This window comes from Nematostella vectensis, chromosome 7 (genome assembly GCF_932526225.1).
Source record: "Nematostella vectensis chromosome 7, jaNemVect1.1, whole genome shotgun sequence".
NCBI classification, from domain to species: domain Eukaryota; kingdom Metazoa; phylum Cnidaria; class Anthozoa; order Actiniaria; family Edwardsiidae; genus Nematostella; species Nematostella vectensis.
The window spans coordinates 9,029,843-9,056,346 of NC_064040.1; the positions used below are offsets into that span (position 1 = coordinate 9,029,843).

Consider the following 26,504-nt stretch of genomic DNA (forward strand, 5'->3'; position numbering starts at 1 on the left):
TAAGGCAATTGAGATTTATTACATTTTTGTTAAGGGATACAGAAATCACAAGGGACAAAACCCTGCTAGTTCGAGTATGAGATGTGAACGTACAACGTACAACGTTGTCGGCGTCAAACTTATTCGATACGTGAACGATCCTTAGAGCGCCACGGCTCGACAGCAGCAGTAGTTGGGTCCACAGCCCACCACGGTACACGAGTGATGCCTGAAGACAGCCAGGCCAAGCTTACGAGAGTCCGTGTAGTTGTCATAGTTATCAGCCAGGGAGGGCTGTCTCTTGTATACATGGAGGGACTCGGTACAGTTCCAGGTTAATTGCTGAACTTCTTTAGGGCCCTAAGATGTTAGTTTAACCAAGTCACTAGGGTCGTACGTAATAAGGAACAATGTCAACACCTGTCACCGATGCTTGTGACTAAAACTGTTAATTACTCACTTCCACTTAGTACTAAACTCTTAGACACTCAGCAGCATATCAAGGTCACCCACTACGAACTGTAACCAAACCCCAACCCATTACCCTTATTACTTTAATTTCCAGAGACACAATCATATCGTGAGGTTCGCGATTCTTAAAACATCCTTAGCTATTCATTGTTACCCACTGCCAAATCCATGTCACCCACTACCAACTTCATGTCACCCACTTCCAACTTGATGACACCAACTGCCAACTTCATAAAACCAACCGTCAACTCCATGTCACCCACTGCCAACTTCATGCACCCACTGCCAACTTCACGTCACCAAATGCCAACTTAATGTCCCCGGCTACAAACTTCATGTCACCCACTGTCAACTTTATGTCACCCACTTATAACTTCATGTCACCTACTGTCAACTTTGTCATCCACTACCAACTTCATGACACTTACTGCAAACTGTTTACTCTCTGCTATGACCTCTTTTCCTCTCCACTGCTTCACTTCGCCCTCCCTGTCTTTATTACTTTATGCTATAGCGCCCCTCCCCGCTCCCATATATCTGACAATTTGTCCCTCATTATCCTATAACTGACCTGTTCTCGTAGCTTGGGGTCTGTGCAGATTTTACGGCAGTCGTCCTTGTCTCCACATGTCCTCCGTACGGCGTATATCAGCCCTGGGCCGTCTGCTGGGATTGCTGAACAGATAGACATCGCTATCTCGTCCAGGTAGTTATAGAAATACGACCGGAAACCACGCCGGTGTCGCTCCAGCATTGCTTTGATAGAGGATATAGGACGTCATAATAGATAAAATGGGAGTTGTAAAAGAGAGGTCACAAAACCAAAAGGACACAGGTGATTATCTTTTTCTTTTTCCTTTACAATTTAATCTTTTCCAAGAGAAAAGTCGTGACGTAAAACATCATACTACTTGGTGACTTATTTTCAAGCTTATTTGACTAAAACTCTCGTAAAAGATAAATAATGTGGGATATCCCCGCCATAACAGACAGAAAAATACAGCAAAAATGTTATACAAGAAACATAGACTCTACAAGAAACAAACTCTACAACATCTTACAAACTTTTCGCTAACAAGGACGCCTTCGGAAAAAACTTGTGAAAATGCAATACAAAGAAATTGACTGAAGTTAAAAAGCATTGAGAATTATTATTTAGTGCTTTATTTCCCGGCGTTTTCATAGCCCCAATAAGCAAACAAACTGATCGATAACGCATGGGCCACTGGACACGTTAACATACAATAGTAATGAACCAACAGTGTTGTTTACCTTTCTCCCCTCTGGCCAAATATGGTATAAGCAAAAGCAACGAGAGTTTTTGCCAACAGACTCGCATTCTAGCTTGCAGAGATCCGTGTTGTTGTGGAGTGATTTGTGAGGAAGGAACACGCTGGTGACGCCCAGAACAGAGTATGCTCTAACAAGCCACTTGGAAACTAAAAGGGTACCTGTTTTGGCAGACAAACTAACGAAGGTAAATAGAAACAAGCAAAGCTACAATTCCTAACAAGCAATATTAAGTGAAACTTTCATTAATCAAATTCTCTTATTATTAACAATCACTGAATTTGATATACAATTGCCACAGGCAAAATGTAAGCGAAAGCAGAAAAAAATACATCGAGTAAACCTGCATCTTAATAATAATAATAATAATAATAATAATAATGATAATAATAATGATGATGATGATGATAATGATGATGATGATGATGATGATGATGATGATGATGATGATGATGATGATGATGATGATGATGATGATGATGATGATGATGATAATAATAATATCTTTATTAAAAATAATCCCGACAGACAGACGTGGCGGGTTACAAACCATTAACTACTTATATACTTCTCTACTAAATAAGGTTAAAAAGACATCTATTTACAAAACAGCGTTTGAAAAGCTCAGTCTTTACTTGCGGCAAGATAAAATCATGTCCCCTTTTCCTCAGGCTGCGGGTTTTCCGTTTCGGCAGCATGCAACTCGGGCAGTGGTTGTCATCTGATGTTATCCTCCCCCATAGTTTGACGTCCCTATCTCTGATTATTTTTGCAATTGGTGTGTACCTGGTTGTGTACTCGTATCTAGCAGCACGCTTACAAAAACGATCGACTTGCAATAAATACTTGCTGTCGTATGCACAGGCCCAGACTTCAATAGTATAATAGAACAGGGACATAATGAGACTGTCAAACAAAAGAGTGAGTTTTTGCATGGTGTATCCGTAAAATTTACAAACTCTTAAAATGTATAACCTACTGCTGGCCTTAGAAATCATTTGTTCAAAATGAGTGTCCCAATTACATGGTTGTTCATTGAACGTCACGCCTAGTAATTTAAGTTCCTCTTTCCTACTTATGTCTGGTTCAGGTTCTGGAATGGGCTTCTTTGTCCTCCCCTGACTACTATTTCCCATGTTTTGGAGAGATTTAGCGTCATTCGATTTTCCTTTGACCAATTCTTGATATTCTGAACTTCAACTGAAGATAAATCAGCAGCGTTATGTCGTTGAGAAATGCTCAGCGTGATGTCATCGGCGTACTTAACCAAGAGTATCTTACTAGGGTTGACCGGGATAATGTCGTTCACCATAATTGAAAACAAGACAGGTCCCAACACAGGCCCTTGAGGAACACCTCTGTCGATCTCGACAAACTTCGTTGACACTCCATCCACCACCACTCTTTTTACGGTTACCCAAAAAGCTAACAATCCAGTTAATGACATAAGAATTAATATCATAGCACTTTAGCTTTCTGCATACTATCTCATGGAAAACAGAGTCGAAGGCCTTGCTAAAATCAAAAGAAAATACTCTGACGAAGCCAACGTCCGTGTCTAACCAGTTTAGCCAATAGTGCTGACACTTAAGCAAGGCCATGGTGGTATTGTGGCATTGCTTATAGGCAAACTGATCAGATCGTATTTGTGAGTTCAGAGCAGATGACACTTCTTGTTTGCAGACCAGCCTTTCGAAGATTCTCATTATGATGTTAGTCAATGATATAGGAAGTAACTGATTGCATTCGTGCAATGGCGATTCTTTGGAAAAGGGTGTCACGTTAGCTAGTTTTCACAGAGAAGGGACCATTTGATGTTTAAGAGAGCTGTGGAGATTTTGGTAATGACAGGTGCCAGGTGATGGCCATAATCTCGCCAGAGCCAATATGGGAACTCATCAGGCCCAGAAGCAGTTCTCTTTTGATGAATTAAGAGATTTGTTACTGCGTGCTCGTCGATAGAAGGGACTTTGCAACCCTCAGGTACCGGCACTAGCGCCGGAGCTTTATATTCATCATCCGTGCTAATGGCCTGGAAATAGGTGTTAATTTCATCAGGCTGTAACACCATACTAACAGGAGTCCCCTGCGATTTCCTTCCCGTAATCCTATTCGCTACGTCCCACCACCCCTTGGAGCCCCTAGAGTGTTCCTTGTTTTCATTCTGAACAGACATCACCTGGTTCATGCGGATTAATTTATTAATCCTTTCTTGGCGTATGGTGTTCTCAGCCTCGCTGCGAACCGTGAAGACTTGTTCCTGATGTTACAGAGATGTTTGACCAAGGGCGACATATAGCGTGGTTCTCTGGATGACATTTTGACCTTGATACAGGGGAAGCTTTGATCAAACAAATTCCACAATCTGTCATTCAAAAGTTCGTACGCATTCCTCAGGATTCTCAAAGTTGAAATCTTCAGCCCACTTCAGCTTTGAGATCTCTAATTTCGAGTCCATAGCAACCTTCCTATGGTCACGCGTGTCCCTGAGGCTGACATATTTTCTGCTGGGTTTAACAGGGGCCAATGGCGGTACAGTGACTACAAGATGGTCGGATCTTACAAGACCTTTGTTCACTAAGCCATGTTTCCATAGGAAAGGATAATTAGTGAGAAAGACATCCAGAATACGTTCTCCCCTGGTGGGGACCTTGACCATTTGGTGTAATGCATGTTGACGCGTAAACTCACTAATGTTCAACTGATTTATATCACCAGCTATGATGATCTTAGCATTAGCGTTCTCCAGTAAAATCTGGTCACACTTATCAGACATGAAGTCAAGTAATTCAGCTGCATCATAGACTGGGTTTGGAGGGTGGTATATACTAGCCGCATAAAATTCCGAGTTTGGTGTTGTTATTATGCACCAAATAGTCTCAGATTCGAAACTAGCAGCTACATTGAGCACTGATCTTCCAATCATTTCGGCAGATGATTGCATTCCCTCCACCAGCTCTGAGATCCGCTGGGTCCTTCCTCACCATCACATAATCATCAGGGCAGATCAAGTGCATAGAATCTTTTTATTCAACCATGACTCAGAGACGAAGCATATGTCGATCTTATTTGAGCACAGGTAGCCCAGGCAACGGTTTCGAAGCTTGTTCTTAGCTTGGAATCGGCTGTTATTCGTAGAGGTTAACAACATGGTCTCGAGAATGAATTAACGATTATCCTTAAATGTTATTTGACCACTGAATTAATGATAGTCATTAATTCATTGTCATGCGCAAGGCGCGGATGCTAAGGTGTTGTTGATCACATGGTTGACTACTCAAGCATTCAATTGCAAGCATTGAAGCAAGCGAGGATGACTGGTAAGCGAGGTCGATACCTTTTGAAATACTTGGCTTAAAACGATTTGTTTTGTCAATTGTTCATTGAGCGTGAAATTTTTATTCAAATATTTGATCTCTCGTTTTGACAAACTTCGATTTCGTAGTTCAAATGCGGGAAAAGTATAAAGAAATCCTGATCGATAAGTACGATGATCTATCACGTGTGGAATGCTTCGATCGTTCAACGTGATCCGAAATATTTCTGAAATAAGCTTACAAAAGCAATGGAGCATATTAGCTACCATGCGATAATACTCTCGTCCATGGTCCCCATACAGCTGCTTTAGTTCAAGAAGAAAGGTTCCCAAGTCAAAGTTGTTTGCACGTCTAAACCATCCCTGTTACATTATCTTCGGCTGCTAAACTGTTATAGCCAAGTTGGCTTAAATATGCGTACCAAATGTACTAATATGTTATTATAAACCAAATATATATTCCGAATACCATGCTTTCTATCAGCGCTATTTTATAATTCAGGATAAATTGCAGGAGTGATATTAGACATCTATTTAGATACTTCATCCATCCTTATGCAGGACTCCCGGATATTGTGATATTATCAGATACTTTCTAATCAGATGCTATTAGATATCCATTTAAAGATACCCTCAAGCTCCTCCTCTATGCGGGACCCCACGAACTCGATATATACACAGAATATATAAAAATATAGATTTTTTTAGTGATATGTTATGAAATTCTGTTTATGGTAATGTTATGCTTACTTTACAGGCCATGCAAACTTTACAGGCCATGCAAAAAAAACCTTTAATATATTGTAACACATTTTATTACTTTTTTATTAAAAGACAAACCACAGACACCAAACAAGAAGATAGTACCGCGGCTTAAGGTATGACATACAGTGTTTGACTCAATAAGAAAGTCTCATCTTTTTTATAATTTATCATGTTTATAATACTGTATTAATAGTTACTGCTAGTCTTCTATGCATCATGTTTGTGAAATTAATTACGCTAAAGATTGAAAATTGCTGCTCTTTTTTCTCCAGGTATGCGCATAGAGTGATGGGATAGCCTCTATTGTAACATGGAAAGCAGACATTGTCCTGAGCATTATCTGCTTTACATGTCACAATGGTGGCCATTGTATTGAAGCGGATTGTCTCCAATTGATTCTGTGTGCATACCTGGATAAAAAAGAGCTTTGTTCTTAGTTGTATGATAATTTATTTTATTAAAATTTCTGTTTTTATTACCATAGGCCTGTCCAGAATGTGGTACAAATTGTCCTACTGCATGTCGCAGCTGCAAAAATGAAAACTGCTCATACATTTTTGCAAAGAAGGTCAAGTCGAACCATGATGCTATTGAAAAGAAAGGGACAACCAACCCAACCAATCAGAAAGACATGATGTATTATAGGGTGTGTGATATTAACAATTACAATAAAATTTTTCATCTATTATACACCAAGTGTCAAAGTTCACGTTTTCTAGTATCTAATTTTGGTAGAGGGTGCATCACCTGAACTTGAAGAAATTTGACGGTTTCCCCAGGCAACAATGATGGCAACAGTACAATTTAAGTACTGTGAATTAAACTAAACCGGAAGTCACACAACTTTTGCATTCATTCATGTCAATATTTACAAATGGTTTACATAGAGTTTGCTTTTTATTCCCTCACATTTTGCATTCACATTGTGACACTTTCTATGATAATAAAGCTTTCATTGACTGGAACCTTGGGAAAGCATTGTTTTGTGTTAAAATAGGACAACAAAACCTGCTGTTTCCCTCAGTCCCAGTCAATAAAGTGTTAATTAATAGGTTTTCTTAAAGGTGCCAGCTCAACCACACTGTGCACCATGTGCAGATAAACGTGTGTATGCAGAACCACCATATCGCATTTGGAACCTCTGTGTGTGAGCAAAAGAAGGGTAAGGTGCCAGCTCAACCACACTGTGCACCATGTGCAGATAAACACATGTATGCAGAACCACCATATCGCATTTTAGCCCAAGATTTATGTCTGCAAGAATGGTCAAGGATTACATAATTAATAAGTTATCATTTTGCATGACACAATAATAGCAATTAAGCGAATACATGCAGGCATGCACACTCAGCAGTCTTCAGATTATGTAATCAGTTTATTATGTTGCAGCTAAATGTAGTCTAATAATGTATCCTTAGACTATTGCACTGTCAGCTTAAATTTAAGTTCTGTCCCCTCAAGTCACATTCTTGGAGCATGTTTCAAATTTCATACTCTGGCCTCACAGCAGTGCATATTTATTTGATTCTAGGCAGACGTCCTGCATCAGAAACACCAAAATGACATTGTCATTTTGACATTTAAAAAACATGGTCTGGGCACAACAGTAGAGTGCTATGGCACAGAAGGTGCCGGTGCAGCCTTTGTTGGGCACGAGGGGGAGAAGCCTGCCCATGAACTTGGGAAAATGGTTAAGAAAATGTTTGAGACATTTATGGAAGGTGAGACTAAGGACTGGGAGACCACAAAACATGGAACCCCTGGTCCATGTACCACCTCCTTGGACCACCCCTAAAACTGCCTAAAAGCTGAGACAAAATGAATTTGTGTGAATAAATCTGGCACATTAGAGACCCTAAATGTCTGATACAGTCCAATATTTAATATAACAGCAGTCTATGTGCCTCTACCGCCATCTTGGAACATTATCCACTAACCATTCCTAATGAAGGGTATAAGAGGAATATATGTTGTAGGGGTGTAAAGAATGTCCCCACCCCAACCCATTCTCCCATATCCTTTATAAAGAGTTTGCTATTTGTTTTTCTCTTCTCACTTCAAACTTTTTTCATTTCTTACATAATTGATCTTGACACAATATCAAAATTTGTGTCCGCTCCACTATTTTATCAAAGCATTATTTCCATTTTCAAGTTTTAGTTGCATTATTGAATTTACAGTAACAAAAATGTTTGGGTAATTTTTAATGATGGCCGAAGTTGTTGAAAAAGGTTGTTTAAGCTTTGTTTTTTGTGTTTTATCATTGTCATTATTATTGTTATTCACACAACTGGCTTTCAAAATGCTATAAAAAATTAGTCACAAATATGACTGAAAATGTTGAGGAAAATGATCAGTTGTACAAGTGATCCATAAAAGTCCAATATCAAACCATGATTTATGATACCACCCGATGTTTTTCTTATTTCAAGTGGAAAAATTTTCTTATGAAATGGGAAGGGTGTCAAAATCACACGAATTACCATAAGAACTATAACATGCACCCTTCTTGTTACTAACACCAATTTTCCTATCATTAGAGGCCGTTAGGACAACAACAATGCAATATCACTTTGCTTGACAAGCTAAGCTTGGTGAGTGTTTTTTTTATTTCACTTTTTTTGTTAGTTGAAAAATCAGGGAGCTATTTTTACTAGTTGCATGGGAAAGGTCAGAAAGTATACTGACCAAGAGTAACAGCCGAGATCAGTATTGTCAGATGCCCCTGTAGCAAAATGTCCTAAATCATATTTACTTTTATTTTACAGATCCTGGAAAGAGAGGAGCTCCCAAAAAGGTATAATTTAAAATTTGTATAGGCGGATGCATTAAGATGTCTTTGTCTCATGCTGAAAAATACAATTAGGGGCATCTTTCACTGGATCTGGAAAGGAGCACCACAAAGTTAACAAGACTCCAATCCAAATTTCAAACCTTTTGCCACCAAAATTCTCAGGTTTACTGAAGGGTGGTTAACACTAGTGACCTTGACTGCACTAATCATTTGACTGCAGTGTTGTCCAGATGGAGTGGGGGCATAGCGTTTCTCAGTTTTGTTCAAGTCTAATCCTCCACCCTTCCCCAGGACCATGAGGGTAGGGGTTTCAATTGACTAGTGCATAATGGTATCAGATAGGCATCGTTTTGGCGTTCTCTCTTATACATTTCTTAAAAGATAGTAGAGGATTTAAAGTTAAAAAGTCCACTTTCTTTGTTGGTTTTCCAGCTAGTCTTCCAAAATTTTGCCATTTGTGAATATGTATAATCTGGTGTTTTCTCGACAAACGTGAAATAATTCCAAGCCCTTTCAGCATGTTAATTGTATGCTTCACTTTCAGCATGTTAATTGTATGCTTCACTTTCATCATGTTAATTGTATGCTTCACTTTCAGCATGTTAATTGTATGCTTCACTTTCAGCATGTTAATTGTATGCTTCACTTTCAGCATGTTAATTGTATGCTTCACTTTCAGCATGTTAATTGTATGCTTCACTTTCAGCATGTTAATTGTATGCTTCACTTTCAGCATGTTAATTGTATGCTTCACTTTCAGTTAATTGTATGCTTCTTCTCTATGGTATTTTAGAGATGCCATAGCTGCAATGACAGCAATGCCCTTGCATGAAGAGTTTGTACAACGTGCAAGGCCCCTTTCCCTCCCCCAAAAAAGAAGGAAATGAGGGGGGATGGGAATATCACCCACCAAAGAGGACATCTTTTCGATAGGGTAAGATTAATTATTATACTGTATTGCGTAATCATACAAAACAAGCTTTAGAAAACAATCTTTAGGAGATTTCCCGGACAACTCCCGTTATATGTTCATTAGAATAGCCAATGAACAGGGTGGTAAAGTGTGTCTTCGTGAAACGAGATATGGCCGTTTTACACTGCCGAGAAACATGAAATCGTCCATTTTCCATCTCCGTGGAACGTGATCTAACATGATTTAGCAGTTTTGAGTCTACGTGAACCCAGATCTAGCTTATAGTTATTTTCTAGGCGCTGTTTGTTTCAGCCAGTAAAACGTGGAAAGCCATTTTTATGTCCGTGAAAATGTCATCCATACCCCCCTTTACCACCCTTAATGAAAGATACCAAACAGAATATGGAGCAATGAAAAAAGAGAGTAAGAGAGTGGAATGTCTTTGACATTAAAAGAAGTATATTTATTAGAGGGTGCACTGCCGAAACTGATGTCATCATGTTACCATTTTAATTATTATTACTAGCTTGAGTTGTTCGCTAAAGTTTTCGATTTTGCAGTTAAGAAATGTTTGTCTTTGTAGTAAAGAAATCCAACTCTTTTGATTCCATGTTGAACTTTTTCCTTAGTATTTCAATGGATATATCATACAATGATGGCAACGACTGCAATACACTTATTTCAATTAACATTAAAACTGGCTAAGCATAACTGTATATCCGCTATACTCGGTCGGTCGATTAGCTGCAAAGTCTTTACAAATGCCGAATTATGTTATTTAGTATTCTTTCTGATCTATCATTTATGCCAAACAGATATATTTTGACCGTTTCGTAGTGGGCATACCACGGAAACCGAGAAATAGGCTGGATGCCATAGACAGTACACTAGTTATATTTTGTCATTACCACTGTAATCATCATCATCCTCATCATTATCATCATCATATGTCATCATTATTATTATTGTTGTTGTCGTTGTTGTTGTTGTTGTTGTTGTTATTATTATTATTATTATTATTATGTAAGTAATTTTTATGCCTTTACTCCCAATAATAACAATTACACAGATAGGCAGAGGGCTATACTGCAGCTGGCTCTTTTCGCAGGCAAGACCAGAGACTATATGAATTTTGGCTTTTCTTCCACAGTGGCTCAAATCCGATAAAAGTCTTTAATAAAAATTGTCCATGATAAATCACCCTTACGAACCAGTGAACGCTGTATTATAATAACTGTAAGAATATTTGTTTAGCAAAAGAAGTAATTATTTTTGCTTGTATCATGATCCACAGGCAGATGTCCTTCAAAAGGAGCACGGCGTGGATGTGGTCGTCCTTATGTTTGGACGGCACGGCAAAGGGATGACCACATCCTGCTACGGCACAAGAGGAAGGGGCCTGAAGTTTATCGGGGACCAGCAGGAGGCCAAACCTGACGAGGATGGCAAACTTGCCTTCCGCTTGTTTGATAGATTCATGAGAGGTCTGTGATACAGATATCTTTTTCCACAAAATTTACAGAACAATATTTAAACTACTAGGGCCCTCCCCTAGTAAATTTTTATATTTACCATATTGATTTGTGTATGCTGTATTGATAATTGCATAAATAAAGTAGTCCCAGGGCAAAAGACGATTCAGAGATGCTGAAATTTATCAACTTTTCAAGTTCAATTTCAAGTCAAGCTTTATTATGATCAGGTTGAGGCGGACCGTCGCGTTGTGTTTATGATACTGAGCAAATTCTCTTTTAAAATACTTAAAAGTAATCTCATTGTATTAAATAATCCCAATTGGTAAAAACAAGAAAAATTCGCCTCATTTGATAACAAAAACTAGTTTGTCCATTTCAGCCCAAAGAAAAACACCCGCGGCAACAACACCACCCACCGGGTCACCCGCGGCGACAACACCACCCACGGCAGCACCTGCGGCGACAACACCACCCACGGTGGCACCCGCGGCGACAACACCACCCACGGGGGAACCCACGGGGGCACCCGCGGCGACAACACCAACCGAGGCGGCGTCAACATGAATATAGCATGCTCCATGTACAAAACAGAATAAATCAGTTTATTTTTCAAGTCTGTTTTTTTGTGTGATTATAACTGCTTAACCAGGGGCCTGTTTCTCAAAGCACTCAAGTATTCTCTGTACCCGAAAACTTCGAATGTTTTCAGTTTTGTTAGCTGCTGCTTTATTGCTTGTTTCGTTCTTGGACCTCCTTTTTCTATTGATGCTTTCTTTTATTTTGTAATACCTTCAAAATCTCACGAGTAACCCCAATATTTAAAAGTGACCCCTCTCAACCAGGAAACTACAGGCCAATAGCTATTCTTTTCTCCTTTAAAAAAATCCTTGAAAAACTTGTATATGATCAATTAATCTTCTATCTTGAAAAGCATAATATCTTATTTCAATATCAGTTTGGATTCAGGAAAGGCCACTTTACAGAGCATGCAATCTTAGAAACTATCGAAAACCTTAAAACAGCACTAGATCAAAACATGCTGACCTGTGGTATTCTCCTTGATTTCTCGAAGGCATTTGATACCCTAAACCATAACATTTTACTTGATAAAATGTACAAATATGGAATTAGGGATACCCCACAAAAATGGTTTTCAAGCTACCTAAATGAAAGAAAACAGTTTGTCAAATTAGGAAACACTGAATCGGACCTTCAACCAATTACCTGCGGAGTCCCACAAGGGTCAACACTTGGACCTTTGCTTTTTCTTCTATACATCAATGACCTCCCACACTCCTAAAAAAAACTGAAATTCAGGATATTTGCAGACGATACAAACATTTTCTATTCATCTAAAAATCCTAAAGATTTAGAGCTAACCATTAACACTGAACTATTAAATGTAATCAAATATTGCAATGCAAATAAATTGTCCATTAACTTTAAGAAAACTAACTACATTATTATTAAATCACCTAGGAAGAAAGTTAGTATCATCATCACAGCCTGTGATATCGAGCACAAAAGTACTATTAAATATCTTGGCATGTTTATTGACAATCACCTTAAAAACAATCATCCATGCATCATCATTAAGGGATACGAGGACTTATTTTTAAACAGGCACTTTTTCCGTTTATTTTACAATGGTTAATGTAATCTAGATATTCTTTATATGTAATTATTTGTTTTCTTTATTTCGTTTAAAATGCCCACATAGATTTAGCGCTTTACAAATAAATATTATTATTAATTAAACTGAAAACACGAGATTTTTGCACTAAAATACTCCAAAGGGATCATTAACATACTAACACTTCTCTCATTAACTGCTGGCTGCAAGTGTCACAGCAGTCCGGATAAACCTCGTCAAGTTGAATATTCAGATAAACTCGTCCCAAAGCTGCAATTACGATGAAAAAGTCAGCCTCTTATTTCCTTTGCCTTTTTAGCGAACGTCCTTAATGCAAGAGAAAAAACTGTCTGTGTTGAACGCGATCGGAGCCTGCTAAGTCATAATCCTCGGTCTACCCCATCACAACTAATGCAAAGAGGAATCCCTAAGACTAACCCCAACCCCAACCCCAACCCCAACCCCAACCCCAACCCAAACCCAAACCCCAACCCCAACCCCAACCCAAATCCCAACCCCAACCCCAACCCCAAACCCAACCCCAACCCCAACCCCAACCCCAACCCCAACCCTAACCCTAACCCTAACCCTAACCCTACCCTACCCTAACCCCAACCCCAACCCCAACCCTAACCCTAACCCTACCCCAACCCAAACCCCAACCCCAACCCAAACCCCAACCCCAACCCAAACCCAAACCCCAACCCCAAACCCAACCCCAACCCCAACCCCAACCCCAACCCCAACCCCAACCCCAACCCTAACCCTAACCCTACCTTACCCTAACCCCAACCCCAACCCCAACCCCAACCCAACCCAACCCCAACCCCAAGCCAAATCCCAACCCCAACCCTACAACCCTAACCCTAACCCCAACCCCAACCCCAACCCCAACCCTAACCCTTACCCTAACCTAACCCTAACCCTAACCCTAACCCTAACCCTAACCCTAACCCTAACCCTAACCCTAACCCTAACCCTAACCCTAACCCTAACCCTACCCTACCCTAACCCCAACCCCAACCCCAACCCTAACCCTAACCCTACCCCAACCCAAACCCCAACCCCAACCCAAACCCCAACCCCAACCCAAACCCAAACCCCAACCCCAAACCCAACCCCAACCCCAACCCCAACCCCAACCCCAACCCCAACCCCAACCCCAACCCTAACCCTAACCCTAACCCTACCTTACCCTAACCCTAACCCCAACCCCAACCCCAACCCCAACCCAACCCAACCCCAACCCCAAGCCAAATCCCAACCCCAACCCTACAACCCTAACCCTAACCCCAACCCCAACCCCAACCCCAACCCTAACCCTTACCCTAACCTAACCCTAACCCTAACCCTAACCCTAACCCTAACCCTAACCCCAACCCCAACCCCAACCCCAACCCCAACCCCAACCCCAACCCCAACCCCAACCCCAACCCTAACACTAACGTAACCGTAACCCCAACCCCAACCCCAACCCTAACCCTAACCCTAACCCTAACCCTAACCCTAACCCTAACCCTAACCCTAACCCTAACCCTAACCCTACCCTAACCCTAACCCTAACCCTAACCCTAACCCTACCCTAACCCCAACCCCAACCCCAACCCCAACCCCAACCCCAACCCTAACACTAACGTAACCCTAACCCTAACCCTAACCCCAACCCTAACCCTAACCCCAACCCTAACCCCAACCCTAACCCTAACCCCAACCCCAACCCCAACCCAACCCCAACCCCAAGCCAAATCCCAACCCCAACCCTACAACCCTAACCCTAACCCCAACCCCAACCCCAACCCTAACCCTTACCCTAACCTAACCCTAACCCTAACCCTAACCCTAACCCTAACCCCAACCCCAACCCCAACCCCAACCCCAACCCCAACCAGAACCCCAACCCCAACCCCAACCCAACCCAACCCCAACCCCAAGCCAAACCCCAACCTCAACCCCAACCCAACCCAACCCCAACCCCAAGCCAAACCCTAACCCCAACCCTACAACCCTAACCCTAACCCCAACCCCAACCCTAACCCTTACCCTAACCTAACCCTAACCCTAACCCTAACCCAAACCCTAACCCCAACCCCAACCCAACCCCAACCCCAAGCCAAACCCCAACCCCAACCCAAACCCTTACCCTACCCTAACCCTAACCCTACCCTAACCCTAACCCCAGCCTCAACCCTAACCCTACCGTAACCCTAACCCTACAACCCTAACCCTACAACCCTAACCCTACCCTAACCCCAACCCTAACACTAACGTAACCCTAACCCTAACCCTACCGTAACCCTACCCTACCCTAACCCCAATCCCAACCCTTACCCTACCCTACCCCTACCGTAACCCTAACAATACCCATACCCTACAACCCTAACCCTACCGTAACCCTACCCTACCCTAAGCCCAACCCTAATCCCTAACCGGTCTATTGGTCTACCCCAACGAAACTAAGGCTATGAGGGACCCCACTATAGTTTACCCTTTTTTAACTTTTTTGGGGTAAAACTGAAAACGGGGTGTACTCTTCTGTGTTTCTACCCCAACGAAACTAATGCTATGAGGGATCCTTATGGCCTTTTTTAACTTTTTGAGGGTAAAACTCAAAACGGGGTGTACTCTTCTCGGTATCTACCCCAACGAAACTAAGGCTATGAGGGATCCCTATAGTTTTCACTTTTTTGGGGGTAAAACTCAACACGGGGGGGGGGGGGGTACTCTCATCGGGGTCTACCCCAACGAAACTAAGGCTATGAGGGACCCCACTATAGTTTACCCTTTTTTAACTTTTTTGGGGTAAAACTGAAAACGGGGTGTACTCTTCTGTGTATCTACCCCAACGAAACTAATGCTATGAGGGATCCTTATGGCCTTTTTTAACTTTTTGAGGGTAAAACTCAAAACGGGGTGTACTCTTCTCGGTATCTACCCCAACGAAACTAAGGCTATGAGGGATCCCTATAGTTTTCACTTTTTTGGGGGTAAAACTCAACACGGGGGGGGGGGGGTACTCTCATCGGGGTCTACCTCAACGAACCTAAGGCTATGACTGAACGCCTCTGTCAGAATCGGTGCTGGAACGCATAGGCGAACAAGGAAAGAGAACGGGCTTGTCCGCTCTGGGGCTGGGGTGGAGCTTACCCCTTATCGCCTATCTCTAAGCCTACAACCTACCCCTAGTTATTTTTTTATTAATGTTTAAAATGTGAAATTGACATTACACTGGCGACATTTGATTTGTTCACTACTTTTAATTATAAGTTCTCTCTGTTTGATAATCCCAGCCTCGCCGGATTAATATAAATGTGCTACTTTACAGTTACAGTTACATGCCTATACAATCACTTTTACCTAACGTTGCGTTGGGACAGAAATGATATCCCGAAGTAAAGAGTCCTCGTTCTGTATCGCGATAGGACACACATCCCTATGTTCCACTGAAGATTTGCGTGTGCGCATATGTTAGCGAGTAAAAGTTAGGGACGACTAACAATTTGTCTATTCAGCAGGTGACCCCGGCTACAAATTTAATGGAATTCTACCATAGATAAGTTACCATATGTGGATTTGTTAAAGCCCTCGTAACGCCATAACGCCTCGCAAAACGTACGCATGTTTTCTGTTGCACATAACAGTACTAGCGCGCCGTGATTAGCCATATGCGAGTGACTATCAAAGTAAGCAATTTGAGTGCCGCTGATCACGAAAAGTGCAGACCTACAACTTATCGTAAGGCAAGCTAGATTGAAAGACCCCACAGGAGGAACGGCATTTTGTAACTGATATACGATTGTTGTTTCCTCGTGCGGATCTTCTAGGCGGACGGGTAAGGTCTCACGAATGGAGCAGTCAAACCATGGTGCGAGATAGCCTGCGGCTTCCTCTATGGAGAGGTACCGCGTGGGAAGGCTGCTCCTTTGCAGGTCATAAATCCTGTTTCCCTGCTCGATACCTACGCACATTGCAGCAACGTTACTTTCTGGGAGCAAAGCGGACGGACGCGGGAGCAAAAGAGATTTGCTCCAGAAAATATGGCCAATTACCAAGGCAATTACGCTGCATGCACTGCTTCCGTTTCTACCGTTGAATGTTCCTTGACTTATTGTTTCAGGGAAACACCAGGCGTGGACGCCTTGGCCTAAGTCTTTAGACTGTATGGCTGTAGACGGAATTGCGTCGTCTCCTTCGTCATCGCTACTCTCATCAGACTCCTCTTCGTCATCTTCTTCCTCCTCGTTTTCTTCTTCATCAGGCGTCTGCAGAGTGTCACGGAACTCCTCCAAGTCTTCATTTAGTACAGGGGCAAAGGAAGAAAAGCCTGACGAAATTTGCCGCATCGCAAATTCGATCCCTTGTTGAACCAGGGCCAGCTTTCCCCTGAGGACACCCTCTCTGAGGGAGTTGGATTCGTAACGTCGTCTCTGTCGATAAAGAATAGTATAATAATGAATTTACAACATAACAAAAATATATTGATATATTGATATTCAATTGCTCGTCGAATTCGAATTAGCGCTAATATTGCATTACATATGCATTTTGTTGGCTGGATTAAACTTGATCACCTGTTGTGGGGGCTCAGTTGTGATATCTATCGGCAAAACCTGGTTGCCTGTGTCACCTGTTAAAAGAAAACAAGCATATTTAATTTCACTATTGGAAACATTTTTCAACATTTATCATTACTTCTTATCAATGTAGCATTTTTGGATTACAAAATCAATTCAGGAAAGGCGATATTACCTGCAAGAAAGTCTTCAAGTTTTTCTTTTTGCAGCTCCAACGACGGTAACAAGTTTCTGCAGTAGTAAAGCAAAAAGGAGCGCATCTCCCTTTTCACCACCTGTCTTTCCTCGGTATACCGCCGCCTCTCCATCTCTAAGTCTACCAGAAGACGCTTGGTACGCACTGGAACTAGAAACGAAATAGACAAAACAGAAACAAAAATAAAAATCAAATGCCTATCACTGCGTTCACATTAGCGCCGTAACATATCTAATTATCGTGTAAAAATAAAACTTGTTTTGATAATAATAGAAGCAAATTAGCCTATTCAAATCCAATGTGGATTTCCTTGCGTCCACTTGTCTATATAGGGCAAGGCTAACGTTTCGCGTCTTGTATGAACTCAGTATGAATATATCTTACTTGCCGAATCATCCTCATGCCTATCGCACCACGGAAATTGGCCGACCTCCATTTGGCTCATGGATATCTTCCTGCAGTCAAGCTTCTCCCAAGCATCTACCAGGACAGCTGCCTCTGTTTTTGTTTGCGATATTTTTTTGCGCAGTTTACTTCTTTGCTTGCCACTATCTAAAACATAAAAACACAAAATACAGAACTTTCTATTCACTTTTAAGCTTTGTTTGAAAGCATGGGACATTCATAAAATACACTCAAAATATTTTACTGCTGATAAAGTAGTTTAGTCCCTGAACTTCGCTGTCATGCTCCTGCTACTGTGTTGTACATGCAACCCAGAGGAGTAAAAGGGAGTCCAGGAATGAACTATTAAAAGTAAAACAGCCTTAAACGCCGCTACTGTAGTACAAACCTGTCATCTTCGACATGTTGTAGGCCGCCTGGGAGATAGCGTAGTGGGCAGCAACTATCCTCTGTTTGAGATAGGCAAGAGTTTTGCCCTTGAGCCGGGTTTCGGTGCCATCAACATCGAATGACAGCGAACATGGGGCTACCAGCTCCTTCTTTCTCTTGCTAGCAATGTCGAACACTTTCAACAGCTGTCTGTGAGTTGGTGACGCACGTTCACCAAGACTTTGGATGTGGCCCAGGAGCATGTCCTCTTCAGGAGAGGTCTTGTAAATAGTAGAGGCAGACTTCTCTTCAGCTTAAACATAAAAAAGTTGTGTTAAACTTATATACACCTATTTCACAAAAGGTTGTCAGTGCAAATGGCGAATGGTAAATAGCAGTTCTAAGCCCGAAAGGGGCTTACGGGTACTAATCATTCGTAAAATAAAAGGTGTTAAATAGATTCAAGCAATGTCAGAGCCATACATTGATGACCTTTCGTGGATAATTGTTTGATTTATCCATATTCTTCATCATTTAGTAGAAATTTGATAAGAACCATGGTAGTAGAACTGCCATTTGTCAATCGCCATTCGCCGTTTTCGCACTGACAACGTTTTTTGAAATAGGTGTCCGATATTGCAATGCCTCTTGGTCAGTACCCATTGTACCCAGTTTTTTATGTGTCGGCTACTTTATGACTGAATGTTATCAGAGGTCTCTGCGACATAAACCACTGCTGCAAGCATCGTACCTCGTGCAACTGCAATCACTTCGGCCTTCCACTCTTCAAAGGAAGCATCTACGCCCGCAAGCTTCTCGCTTATCTCTTGAGTCAGACCTTCTATACGTTTCTCTGCCTGTTGAGCATTTGAAAGCAAGGAATACAGCAACAACATTTCCGTTGTTCCGTTGTTGTCACTTGATATGACTTCCAACGTGGCCTAAAAGAAGAGTATATTACCTTGCTGTAACGCTGAGCCAATGAACGTGGGAGGGATTCTATCTTCCTCTGATTCCACTTTTGTGCATGCTCTGTAAGGAGCTCTTCCCGACCTAAAAACAAATCAGTTCAATCACATCTGAGAAATCTTAACTCAGTAAAGGGTGGTATAGGTGGTGAAGGTTGGCTAAGCAGCTTTCTCGCATTTAAGTAATTATGGTAACAATAAGAAGTTAAACATACCCTCTGGAAGCATATGTTTAGTGGACGACCCAAGTCGAGAAAAGTGGCTGTTTATCAGTTCGACCTCTTCGCCTGTTGTTGCGGCAGCACCCTCCTGCCATCGCCCTCCCCACTGCGGCTGTTGAAATAATACTCGTTACATGGTAACATCTGACAAATGTAAGCCCATTTTACAATAATAGGAACTGTGCATATACATAACGTGCTGACCTGACAGTTCCAGGAATGTGCCTTGGCGTGCATCACTGATAAGGCGGGCTTCATTTTTGACGCTGTGTCTGGATCATGCATCCGCAGCCAGGGCCAGTAATGACAAACTACGTCATACCAAAAAAATTCGACTTCCTTTGGCAGAAAGTATGTTGTCTGGAGATAGTGCGCGTACCCATAAATCTCCCCGTGAAACATGTTCACTGCATTATGGGCAAGGGCATGTCTACATCCGGCGATTTCGAGACCTGTTTCAGAAAGGTTTTTCCTCTTCTTTGCCACATTCCCTGCAGCACGCCAGTTGCTTTCGCCACACATGCCATTAGAACTGTCACTCTGGAATCAAGAATGTCATGGATTGCATAGAAAAATGGGTTGCTAAATCAAACATGAACCAAATACGGTGGTACTCCGATTTAGAGTTGTAAAGAGTGAAGAAAAGGAATACTCCCGTAAAATCCTGGATCCAACCATAATGTCTCGAGAGTACAGGAGAACAGAAATAGAACAATTTGAAAGTAACACTTTAACACTGTCAAGCCAGTATAGTACTTTAGTCAAACGAAGATTATAGGAAAAGCAATGAACTGAAACAAGAACGCCATTACTGCACTTGTAATGATCATCCCCAATGTTAAGGTTTGTTGTATATACCTTCTTCGTGGGGCACTGGTACACATTTTGCAAGTGTGCATCGACCTTTACGTTATTGGCAATGAAGGCTTCACCGTAGTAACTGTCTGCTTTACGTCTACAAGAAGGTCCAAGTTGTAAGGTCAGCATAATATATAGTGTTACCCAAAGTTCCATGTTGAACGCCCACCAGTGTCGTCACATAAAAACCAACAATGATATAAACGTTTGGCCGTGGCTATAAAAAACCGTGAAGAAGCATGTATGCTGTCATAACTGGCAGCTGTTTCGGTCTTATTGGCAATAACTGAGTGCAGAACCACCAGTAAACAGAAGAGCAGATACCTTTGCCCAAATGAAAACTGTAGTTAGCTGCACCAATATACAGCTGTCCAGCCATGAACAGCTTGTATGAGAGCTACAGTACCTCCACTACCACTATAAAGTAAAGTAACTTTAAAGCAGAAACCAGCTACTTGCACTATTATGCTGGTTATTTTAATCTAAGCTTACCATGTTTTAATCTGAGCTAATCCAGCTCCTTTGCTTTACTAACTTAAATGTTGTGAACTCAAAAGTTTTACAAACATAGAATCAAGTTGTACATTATGAAGTAAATGAGCTTTGCACAAAACAGTACTCACTTTCCTGCAGATGCGAACCGGTAAAGCTTCATGTTACCATCAACGTGCATGGAATGTGGCAGGTCGTCACAGGCTGGGCAGGTCATCCAGTCAAGTTGGCGGATTTTATCTATCTCAAACTGGCAATATTTCCATTCACGGAATGCTGTCCGGAATGTCTGTGAATTGACTGTGCCAACCTACAGAAGAGATAACACAAGGACTGTATTGGCTGGAATAGGATACATTGAAAACTACCACAATAGTACAGTGTAATCGTCAATCAGTGGCATGCCAAATGCATCTTCAGTAACTATTTTGTCATATGATGATATTTATGCTGGTAAAAAAGTCTTGTTGTGACAAGATATGATAGAAAACAACATCCAAAGAGTGGATTTCAATACACTTACTCGCCCTCTACACTTGGAGAACTCCTCAAGAGATTTGAGAAAGGCCCTTTCTGAGATGCCTGGCACCTGCTTCTGCAGCATGTCCCAGTAGACAAAGAGGCTATCATCAAAGGCGTAACATGCACCGGTTATGCTCCCTGGCCAGAAGCCGAGCTGCACAAGAATAATGGGGTGGTTACCCCCCCATGTCTTATCACAACTGGTACAAACGTATCTCAGGTTATTCAGATCAAACCGCCCTAAAAACAAATAATAAAAACATTTAAAGTCATTTTAAATGCACATTTTCAATGCACATATCTTTAACAAGTTACTGGATGGCAACAGTTATGAATTGATGGTAAACATACAATCTCACCAAAAGTTATTTTAGATTTGAAATTATAATATCATAATCGACTGCATAAGGAATTAAGTCAGAGCGATGTGGATAGAAGGGCTCAGGAGTCTGTGAGAAAAAGTGGACCCCAGGGGAAAATGAGCATACTGTAAGTAAGTATCTATGTTGTCAATGTACAAAGATATAGAATATTTGACCTTAGATTAAATAAATGTTCATGACCTGTAAATTGTATTAGCAATAATGTAACAATGCTATATACCTTTCATAGTCACAACAAATATATGTGATTCAAGGAATCCAGCTATGCAGCATTTGTGGTTGCACTCAGGGCAATAGACCTCATCTTTAGTAGGGATACTTTTACCTTAAACACAATGTAAGCACCACAATATAAGCATTAGAATAATACTGTTAAATACTTTGGACTTAAATACTTAAGGAAAACTGGTAATGGAAGAAAACTTTTCTCTGAAGAAACAACATTCTGTTCATTTACTGTATTGATCTGTTTTTGTTTTGTTAAACATACACTGTACAGAGTGGCTTAAAGAAAACTACAAAGACATACACTGTAAGGCAAAGTAAAATATTAAACACACTACAGTAAATAATTATTTCAACCACTTTTACTCTCATGCTTACTCTCATTTTTCCAGGTCTCTGAGGTAGTACACCATGATAAGCAGGGCACTATTGGAACATAATGGCCCTTCACCAGTGCCTGTCTGTCATGGAATGGACTGCTTTTATGTACAGATATATCACACTCAGAACACAAAGCAGTTCTTGGTCCACAGTCTGAGCACTGTATACTTGGCATTTTATTAATACAAAGCATGCAAGTTTGGCTGGGCATTACTGCAAACGACTCTAGTTTAGCATTGAATAGCTGAGAACGCAGAGATTCCCAGCTTTCTTGTAGTGTGATGGATCTTTCGCTCCAGGAAGGCCTGTGCCTGCTCTGTCCCTCCCAGTTTCTCAGCAGTTCTCTTGCTCGGCTTAAAATATCCGTAAAATCATCTGCTTGTAAATACAAATACAAAAGGGTAAGAGGCACACTAAATTTAAAGGTGGGGCTGTATTTCTCTATGCATTTAGTAATTCAAATTCTCTGTTTTCATCATCTGCGAGTTTTACAGTTATAAGGTTTGGATTTTATGTAGCCCAGTGCCATATCAAATTTCACTGAATTTGGTTTGGTGAGCAAGACAGAAAAAATCAAATTATGTAACAGTTGAACATAATTACAAAAAAATAAAAATAAAAGTTAAATAAATAAATAAATAAATGAATGGATGGATGGATGAATGAATGAATAAATAATAAATATCACCATGTCTTTCTACTGCAAACTATTAGTAGATACATTATTGATGCATTTGGAATAAAAAATGTCTGTTTACCTGACAAATCTGCATTTTCTCCATCATTTGGAATGCAGTGTTCTGCTGTCTCTTCAGTCTCTGTAAGATTATATTGATTTATCATAAATATAAAGTAAGCTTATAAATGTTACAGTAGATTTTTAGCACCATTGACACATACTGATAACAATGTCACATTTGATAAAATCATGTTGCTGTGTCAGTCCCTTATGCAAGTGATTACATCAGGGAATCGAAAAAGAATAATTAAAATGGCAAATTCAACTTTCAAATTGATTGGGGTGTCCAACTTTGAAACTGAGGAATGGAACTGAGGAGCTCCCAGCTCCTTGGGACAAAACTGCTCTGAGGTAATAGGAGGCATCCGCCATTTTGCTAGCTCGTTACTCATGCATGCGCAGACACTTACCGAATTACATTTCTGCGCACATGACCGGCTTGATGTTATGAGTCAATTCAAGCGCATTTGCTATTTGATCATAATCGTCAATTCATTTACGCAATCATGTTGAGTCCACTGATCCTGCCAGCTTTAAGTGCTTCAGAGCATGCACGTATTGGTGCCATTCAAGGATTGTTTGAGTGCTTGCAGCCATGGAGAATAGATTCTACAGAAGACTTTGTGAGACTTGATCTTTGTTTCATTATAGCGCTTTAATTATGTAAATAATACTTGAAAATGTGTTATAAAACGTTATAATAGTTCTACAGAAGTTCCGTGGCTACCGCCACTTCATCATTAATATTCTAGCGCTTTATATCACCTATATATTTCAAGTGGTGATCCTCTATTCAACTAGCCTGCTGACGGGAAATATTCAACTTGAAATAGCTTTTCAAGTAAACCTCCAGCCCAACTTGTTACAAAAACCAGCACAGTAGATACTATTAGGGGGAAATAACATATTGGCAGTAGTAATGTTTTACAGGAACAACAAATAGACAAGATAAAAAAGTGTTTAGACTGAGCACTCACACATTCATCTTGACAACTAACCTTCGCCAGAGACGTCAAACTCGGGGTTCAGCCTCTTTTCTTTAGATTTTTTCTGACCTTTATACGTCCCTTTGTTATTTCTGAGTCCCGTGGCTGGATCGGTAGAAAATAAAAATCGAACCGGTTTCCTCTTTCGCTTTGATTTTACTTCTTGCCGATCAAGCAAGTTTCTGCCTTCTTTGAGAAGTTCTTCTACGGATTTCTTTCTTTTACCTACAAAAAAATAGACGAGGAGGTAAAAAAAAAATCGCCAAAGGCTCCCATCGTTTACACATCTCCAAAAGAGCCTTTGATGATGGTCAGTAAAAGCTTAAACAGCGCTGAACTGCGTCCCACTTACCACGAGATTTGGGCGCCATATTGGATGTGTGATACCTAGACGCTGCGCCGAACGCTTTATAATTCACTTGTCCATGCGCATGACAATGAATTAATGACTATCATTAATTCAGTGGTCAAATAACATTTAAGGATAATCGTTAATTCATTCTCGAGACCATGTTGAGGTTAAACGAGTGGATTGAACTCGCGATTTTTTGTGAAACATTGCCAATAAAATTGCCTCAAAATTTAAAACATGTTTTGTTGTTGTCATATTTATGTGTAATATACGATTTTGGGGTTTTTTTTGTAACGGAATATATGACTTCTCTCCCCCTACTAAGGAAAGAAACAAGGTTGTAGGCGCCATTTTCGGTAGCACTCAAATACCGTCGAAATTCGCGAGGAAAATACAACAAACGAAATATTTTTATCTCGCAGACCTATGCCAGGGTACACTTACATTCGATATGTGGCAAAACATCCGAGCTAAATCATTTTCCCTGGCCGCTAGCCATTTTTTAAAACGAGTAAGCAGCGATTTGAATCCTTGACCGGCGCCGTTGGCAATAAGTTACGCTCGGCTGAACACATGGCGCCTCCAACCTTGTTTCTTTCCTTAGTAGGGGGAGAGAAGTCATATATTCCGTTACAAAAACCCCCCAAAATCGTATATTACACATAAATATGACAACAACAAGGCATGCTCTAAGTTTTAAGGCAATTTTATTGGCAATGTTTCACAAAAAATCGCGACTTCAATCCACTCGTTTTACCTCTAAGAATAACAGCCGATTCCAAGCTACCAACAAGCTTCGAAACCGTTGCCTGGGCTACCTGTGATTTGAGCTAAGCTCAGCATAAAGAGCCGGGGCTTCGTCAGGCTTGGCAAGAGATCTGGCATTAAGAACCATGCACTTTGGGACTATTCTAGGAGCAGTGGGTCCTGAGAAAGGTTTAATCAACGAGAGAGTTTGAGTTCGTGTCGTTTTCCTTTCGTGATAGCCATTGCGTGACTAATTTGAAATAACAACAGGAATCTTGTAAACTTTGCTGTTTAGTCTTTCCTTGACCTTTTTCCCGGGCCTGCATCGTCTATATTTCCGGCGAACTGGACAGTGGTCTAAGTTGTCTGGTCCCGGGTTGCATCCGACGTTCATTGAAGTTGTCAAATCTGGCGGGAACGGATGAAGAAGAGAAATATGTCCACGCTTGTGCCATATGCTAATCGGCCTGAACGAAAACTTGGCAAATCTTAGCCTCCAAGGCAGCAAATTCCTCACGGTTATGCTCGAATACGCTGAGTAGCCTCTTATATTATAGTAATGAGGGGCATTGAGGTTCCCCATCCAAGACCCAGCGATAAAAGCGATGAAAAACATCGCGAGTTTCAAATTGGCTGCCATGTCCGACGCTAATACATTCATTGTTATTATCTTTTAGAGTAAGTGCTTCTTTTCTTGGTGATTAACATCATTTTATGCATCTTATCTCTGCAATGTTTTAGTCTACCCAAACCCTTAGATCAGGGGGGAAACCTTACCTGTGTAAGATCGAGGTGTCCGCTTTTTTATCCTAGTCCGTTGGCACCCAGCTCAACACACTCGAATTGCTTGCTTTATATTGGCCTGGCTCCACCCGGATAGGTGCCGTTGGCAATAAGGTACGCTCGGCTGAACACGGAGCGAAGCAAACAACTTATAGCGCGAGGCTGTCACCGGCGCATTCGATACGGATTTCATAATTTTTCGTGGTCTAAAATTCAGAACTATCAGTTTTCGAAGCAAGGTAAGTATAAATCTGTTATCTCTTATTTTTGTTTAATTTATATAACAGATAACTATGCGCCGATGACAGCCTTGCAGACTTTCCACCTCGCAGGCTAATAAGTTTGCTTCGCTCCGTGTTACCTCTAAGAATAACAGCCGATTCCAAGCTACGAACAAGCTTCGAAACCATTGCCTGGGCTACCTGTGATTTGAGCTCAGCTCAGCATAAAGAGCCGGGGCTGCGTCAGGCTTGGCAAGAGATCTGGCATTAAGAACCATGCACTTTTGGACTATTCTAGGAGCAGTGGGTCCTGAGAAAGGTTTAATCAACGAGAGAGTTTGCGTTCGTGTCGTTTTCCTTTCGTGATAGCCATTGCGTGACTAATTTGAAATAACAACAGGAATCTTGTAAACTTTGCTGTTTAGTCTTTCTTGTCCTTGACCTTTTTC

General features: G+C 41.1%; 3 protein-coding genes across 12 annotated transcripts; 1 reads left to right on the forward strand and 2 right to left on the reverse strand.

Moving 5' to 3' along the window:
• Window positions 1–25,881, reverse strand: LOC116611361. Of its 2 annotated transcripts, none has more exons than XM_048730133.1 (3): window positions 25,829–25,881; window positions 1,022–1,206; window positions 1–339 (listed from the first exon to the last, which is right to left on the reverse strand). In XM_048730133.1, exons 2-3 carry the CDS (start codon window positions 1,202–1,204, stop codon window positions 142–144), a joined length of 381 nt encoding a protein of 126 aa, XP_048586090.1. In that variant the 5' UTR covers window positions 1,205–1,206; window positions 25,829–25,881; the 3' UTR covers window positions 1–141. The 2 variants fall into 2 exon arrangements, with proteins under 2 accessions (XP_048586090.1, XP_048586089.1); XM_048730132.1 differs by lacking the exon at window positions 25,829–25,881 and adding an exon at window positions 1,723–1,879.
• LOC116606145 (PAB1-binding protein 1-like) lies at window positions 4,892–11,616 on the forward strand. Of its 6 annotated transcripts, XR_007312217.1 has the most exons (10): window positions 4,892–5,060; window positions 5,891–5,934; window positions 6,306–6,467; window positions 6,886–6,983; window positions 7,353–7,542; window positions 8,362–8,415; window positions 8,590–8,618; window positions 9,409–9,549; window positions 10,823–11,012; window positions 11,383–11,616. XR_007312217.1 is itself a non-coding variant. In XM_048730130.1 (6 exons), exons 1-5 carry the CDS (start codon window positions 5,006–5,008, stop codon window positions 8,400–8,402), a joined length of 492 nt encoding a protein of 163 aa, XP_048586087.1. In that variant the 5' UTR covers window positions 4,892–5,005; the 3' UTR covers window positions 8,403–8,415; window positions 8,590–8,725. The 6 variants fall into 6 exon arrangements, 3 of the variants coding, with proteins under 3 accessions (XP_048586087.1, XP_048586086.1, XP_048586088.1); XR_007312216.1 differs by having other exon boundaries at window positions 7,353–8,415; XR_007312218.1 differs by lacking the exon at window positions 6,306–6,467 and having other exon boundaries at window positions 7,353–8,415.
• Window positions 15,871–24,463, reverse strand: LOC116618382. 4 transcript variants are annotated; one of them, XM_048730121.1, is made up of 17 exons: window positions 24,305–24,463; window positions 23,965–24,177; window positions 22,986–23,045; window positions 22,225–22,602; window positions 21,842–21,946; window positions 21,240–21,478; window positions 20,848–21,026; window positions 20,225–20,321; window positions 19,571–19,906; window positions 19,361–19,478; window positions 19,139–19,230; window positions 18,929–19,034; window positions 18,197–18,490; window positions 17,788–17,955; window positions 17,383–17,553; window positions 17,205–17,260; window positions 15,871–17,060 (listed from the first exon to the last, which is right to left on the reverse strand). In XM_048730121.1, exons 1-17 carry the CDS (start codon window positions 24,321–24,323, stop codon window positions 16,167–16,169), a joined length of 3,525 nt encoding a protein of 1,174 aa, XP_048586078.1. In that variant the 5' UTR covers window positions 24,324–24,463; the 3' UTR covers window positions 15,871–16,166. The 4 variants fall into 4 exon arrangements, with proteins under 4 accessions (XP_048586078.1, XP_048586080.1, XP_048586079.1 ...); XM_048730123.1 differs by lacking the exon at window positions 22,225–22,602; XM_048730122.1 differs by lacking the exon at window positions 24,305–24,463 and having other exon boundaries at window positions 22,986–23,575; window positions 23,965–24,104.
• Window positions 25,882–26,504: the final 623 nt, after the last annotated feature.

Coding starts and splice junctions, on each gene's coding strand:
- LOC116611361 (XM_048730132.1), bottom strand. CDS start 1,789: ATGCGAGTCTGTTGGCAAAAACTCTCGTTGCTTTTGCTTATACCATAT. Junction 1,207..1,722: donor TTTGGCCAGAGGGGAGAAAG/GTAAACAACACT, acceptor CCTCTATCAAAG/CAATGCTGGAGCGACACCGG. Junction 340..1,021: donor ACCCCAAGCTACGAGAACAG/GTCAGTTATAGG, acceptor CTAACATCTTAG/GGCCCTAAAGAAGTTCAGCA.
- LOC116618382 (XM_048730121.1), bottom strand. Junction 18,491..18,928: donor AGTGATTGCAGTTGCACGAG/GTACGATGCTTG, acceptor TTTATGTTTAAG/CTGAAGAGAAGTCTGCCTCT. Junction 17,956..18,196: donor CAACATGTCGAAGATGACAG/GTTTGTACTACA, acceptor TTTATGTTTTAG/ATAGTGGCAAGCAAAGAAGT.
- LOC116606145 (XM_048730129.1), top strand. CDS start 5,006: ATGGTTGACTACTCAAGCATTCAATTGCAAGCATTGAAGCAAGCGAGG. Junction 5,935..6,305: donor AGATAGTACCGCGGCTTAAG/GTATGACATACA, acceptor TTATTACCATAG/GCCTGTCCAGAATGTGGTAC. Junction 6,468..7,352: donor AAGACATGATGTATTATAGG/GTGTGTGATATT, acceptor ATTTGATTCTAG/GCAGACGTCCTGCATCAGAA.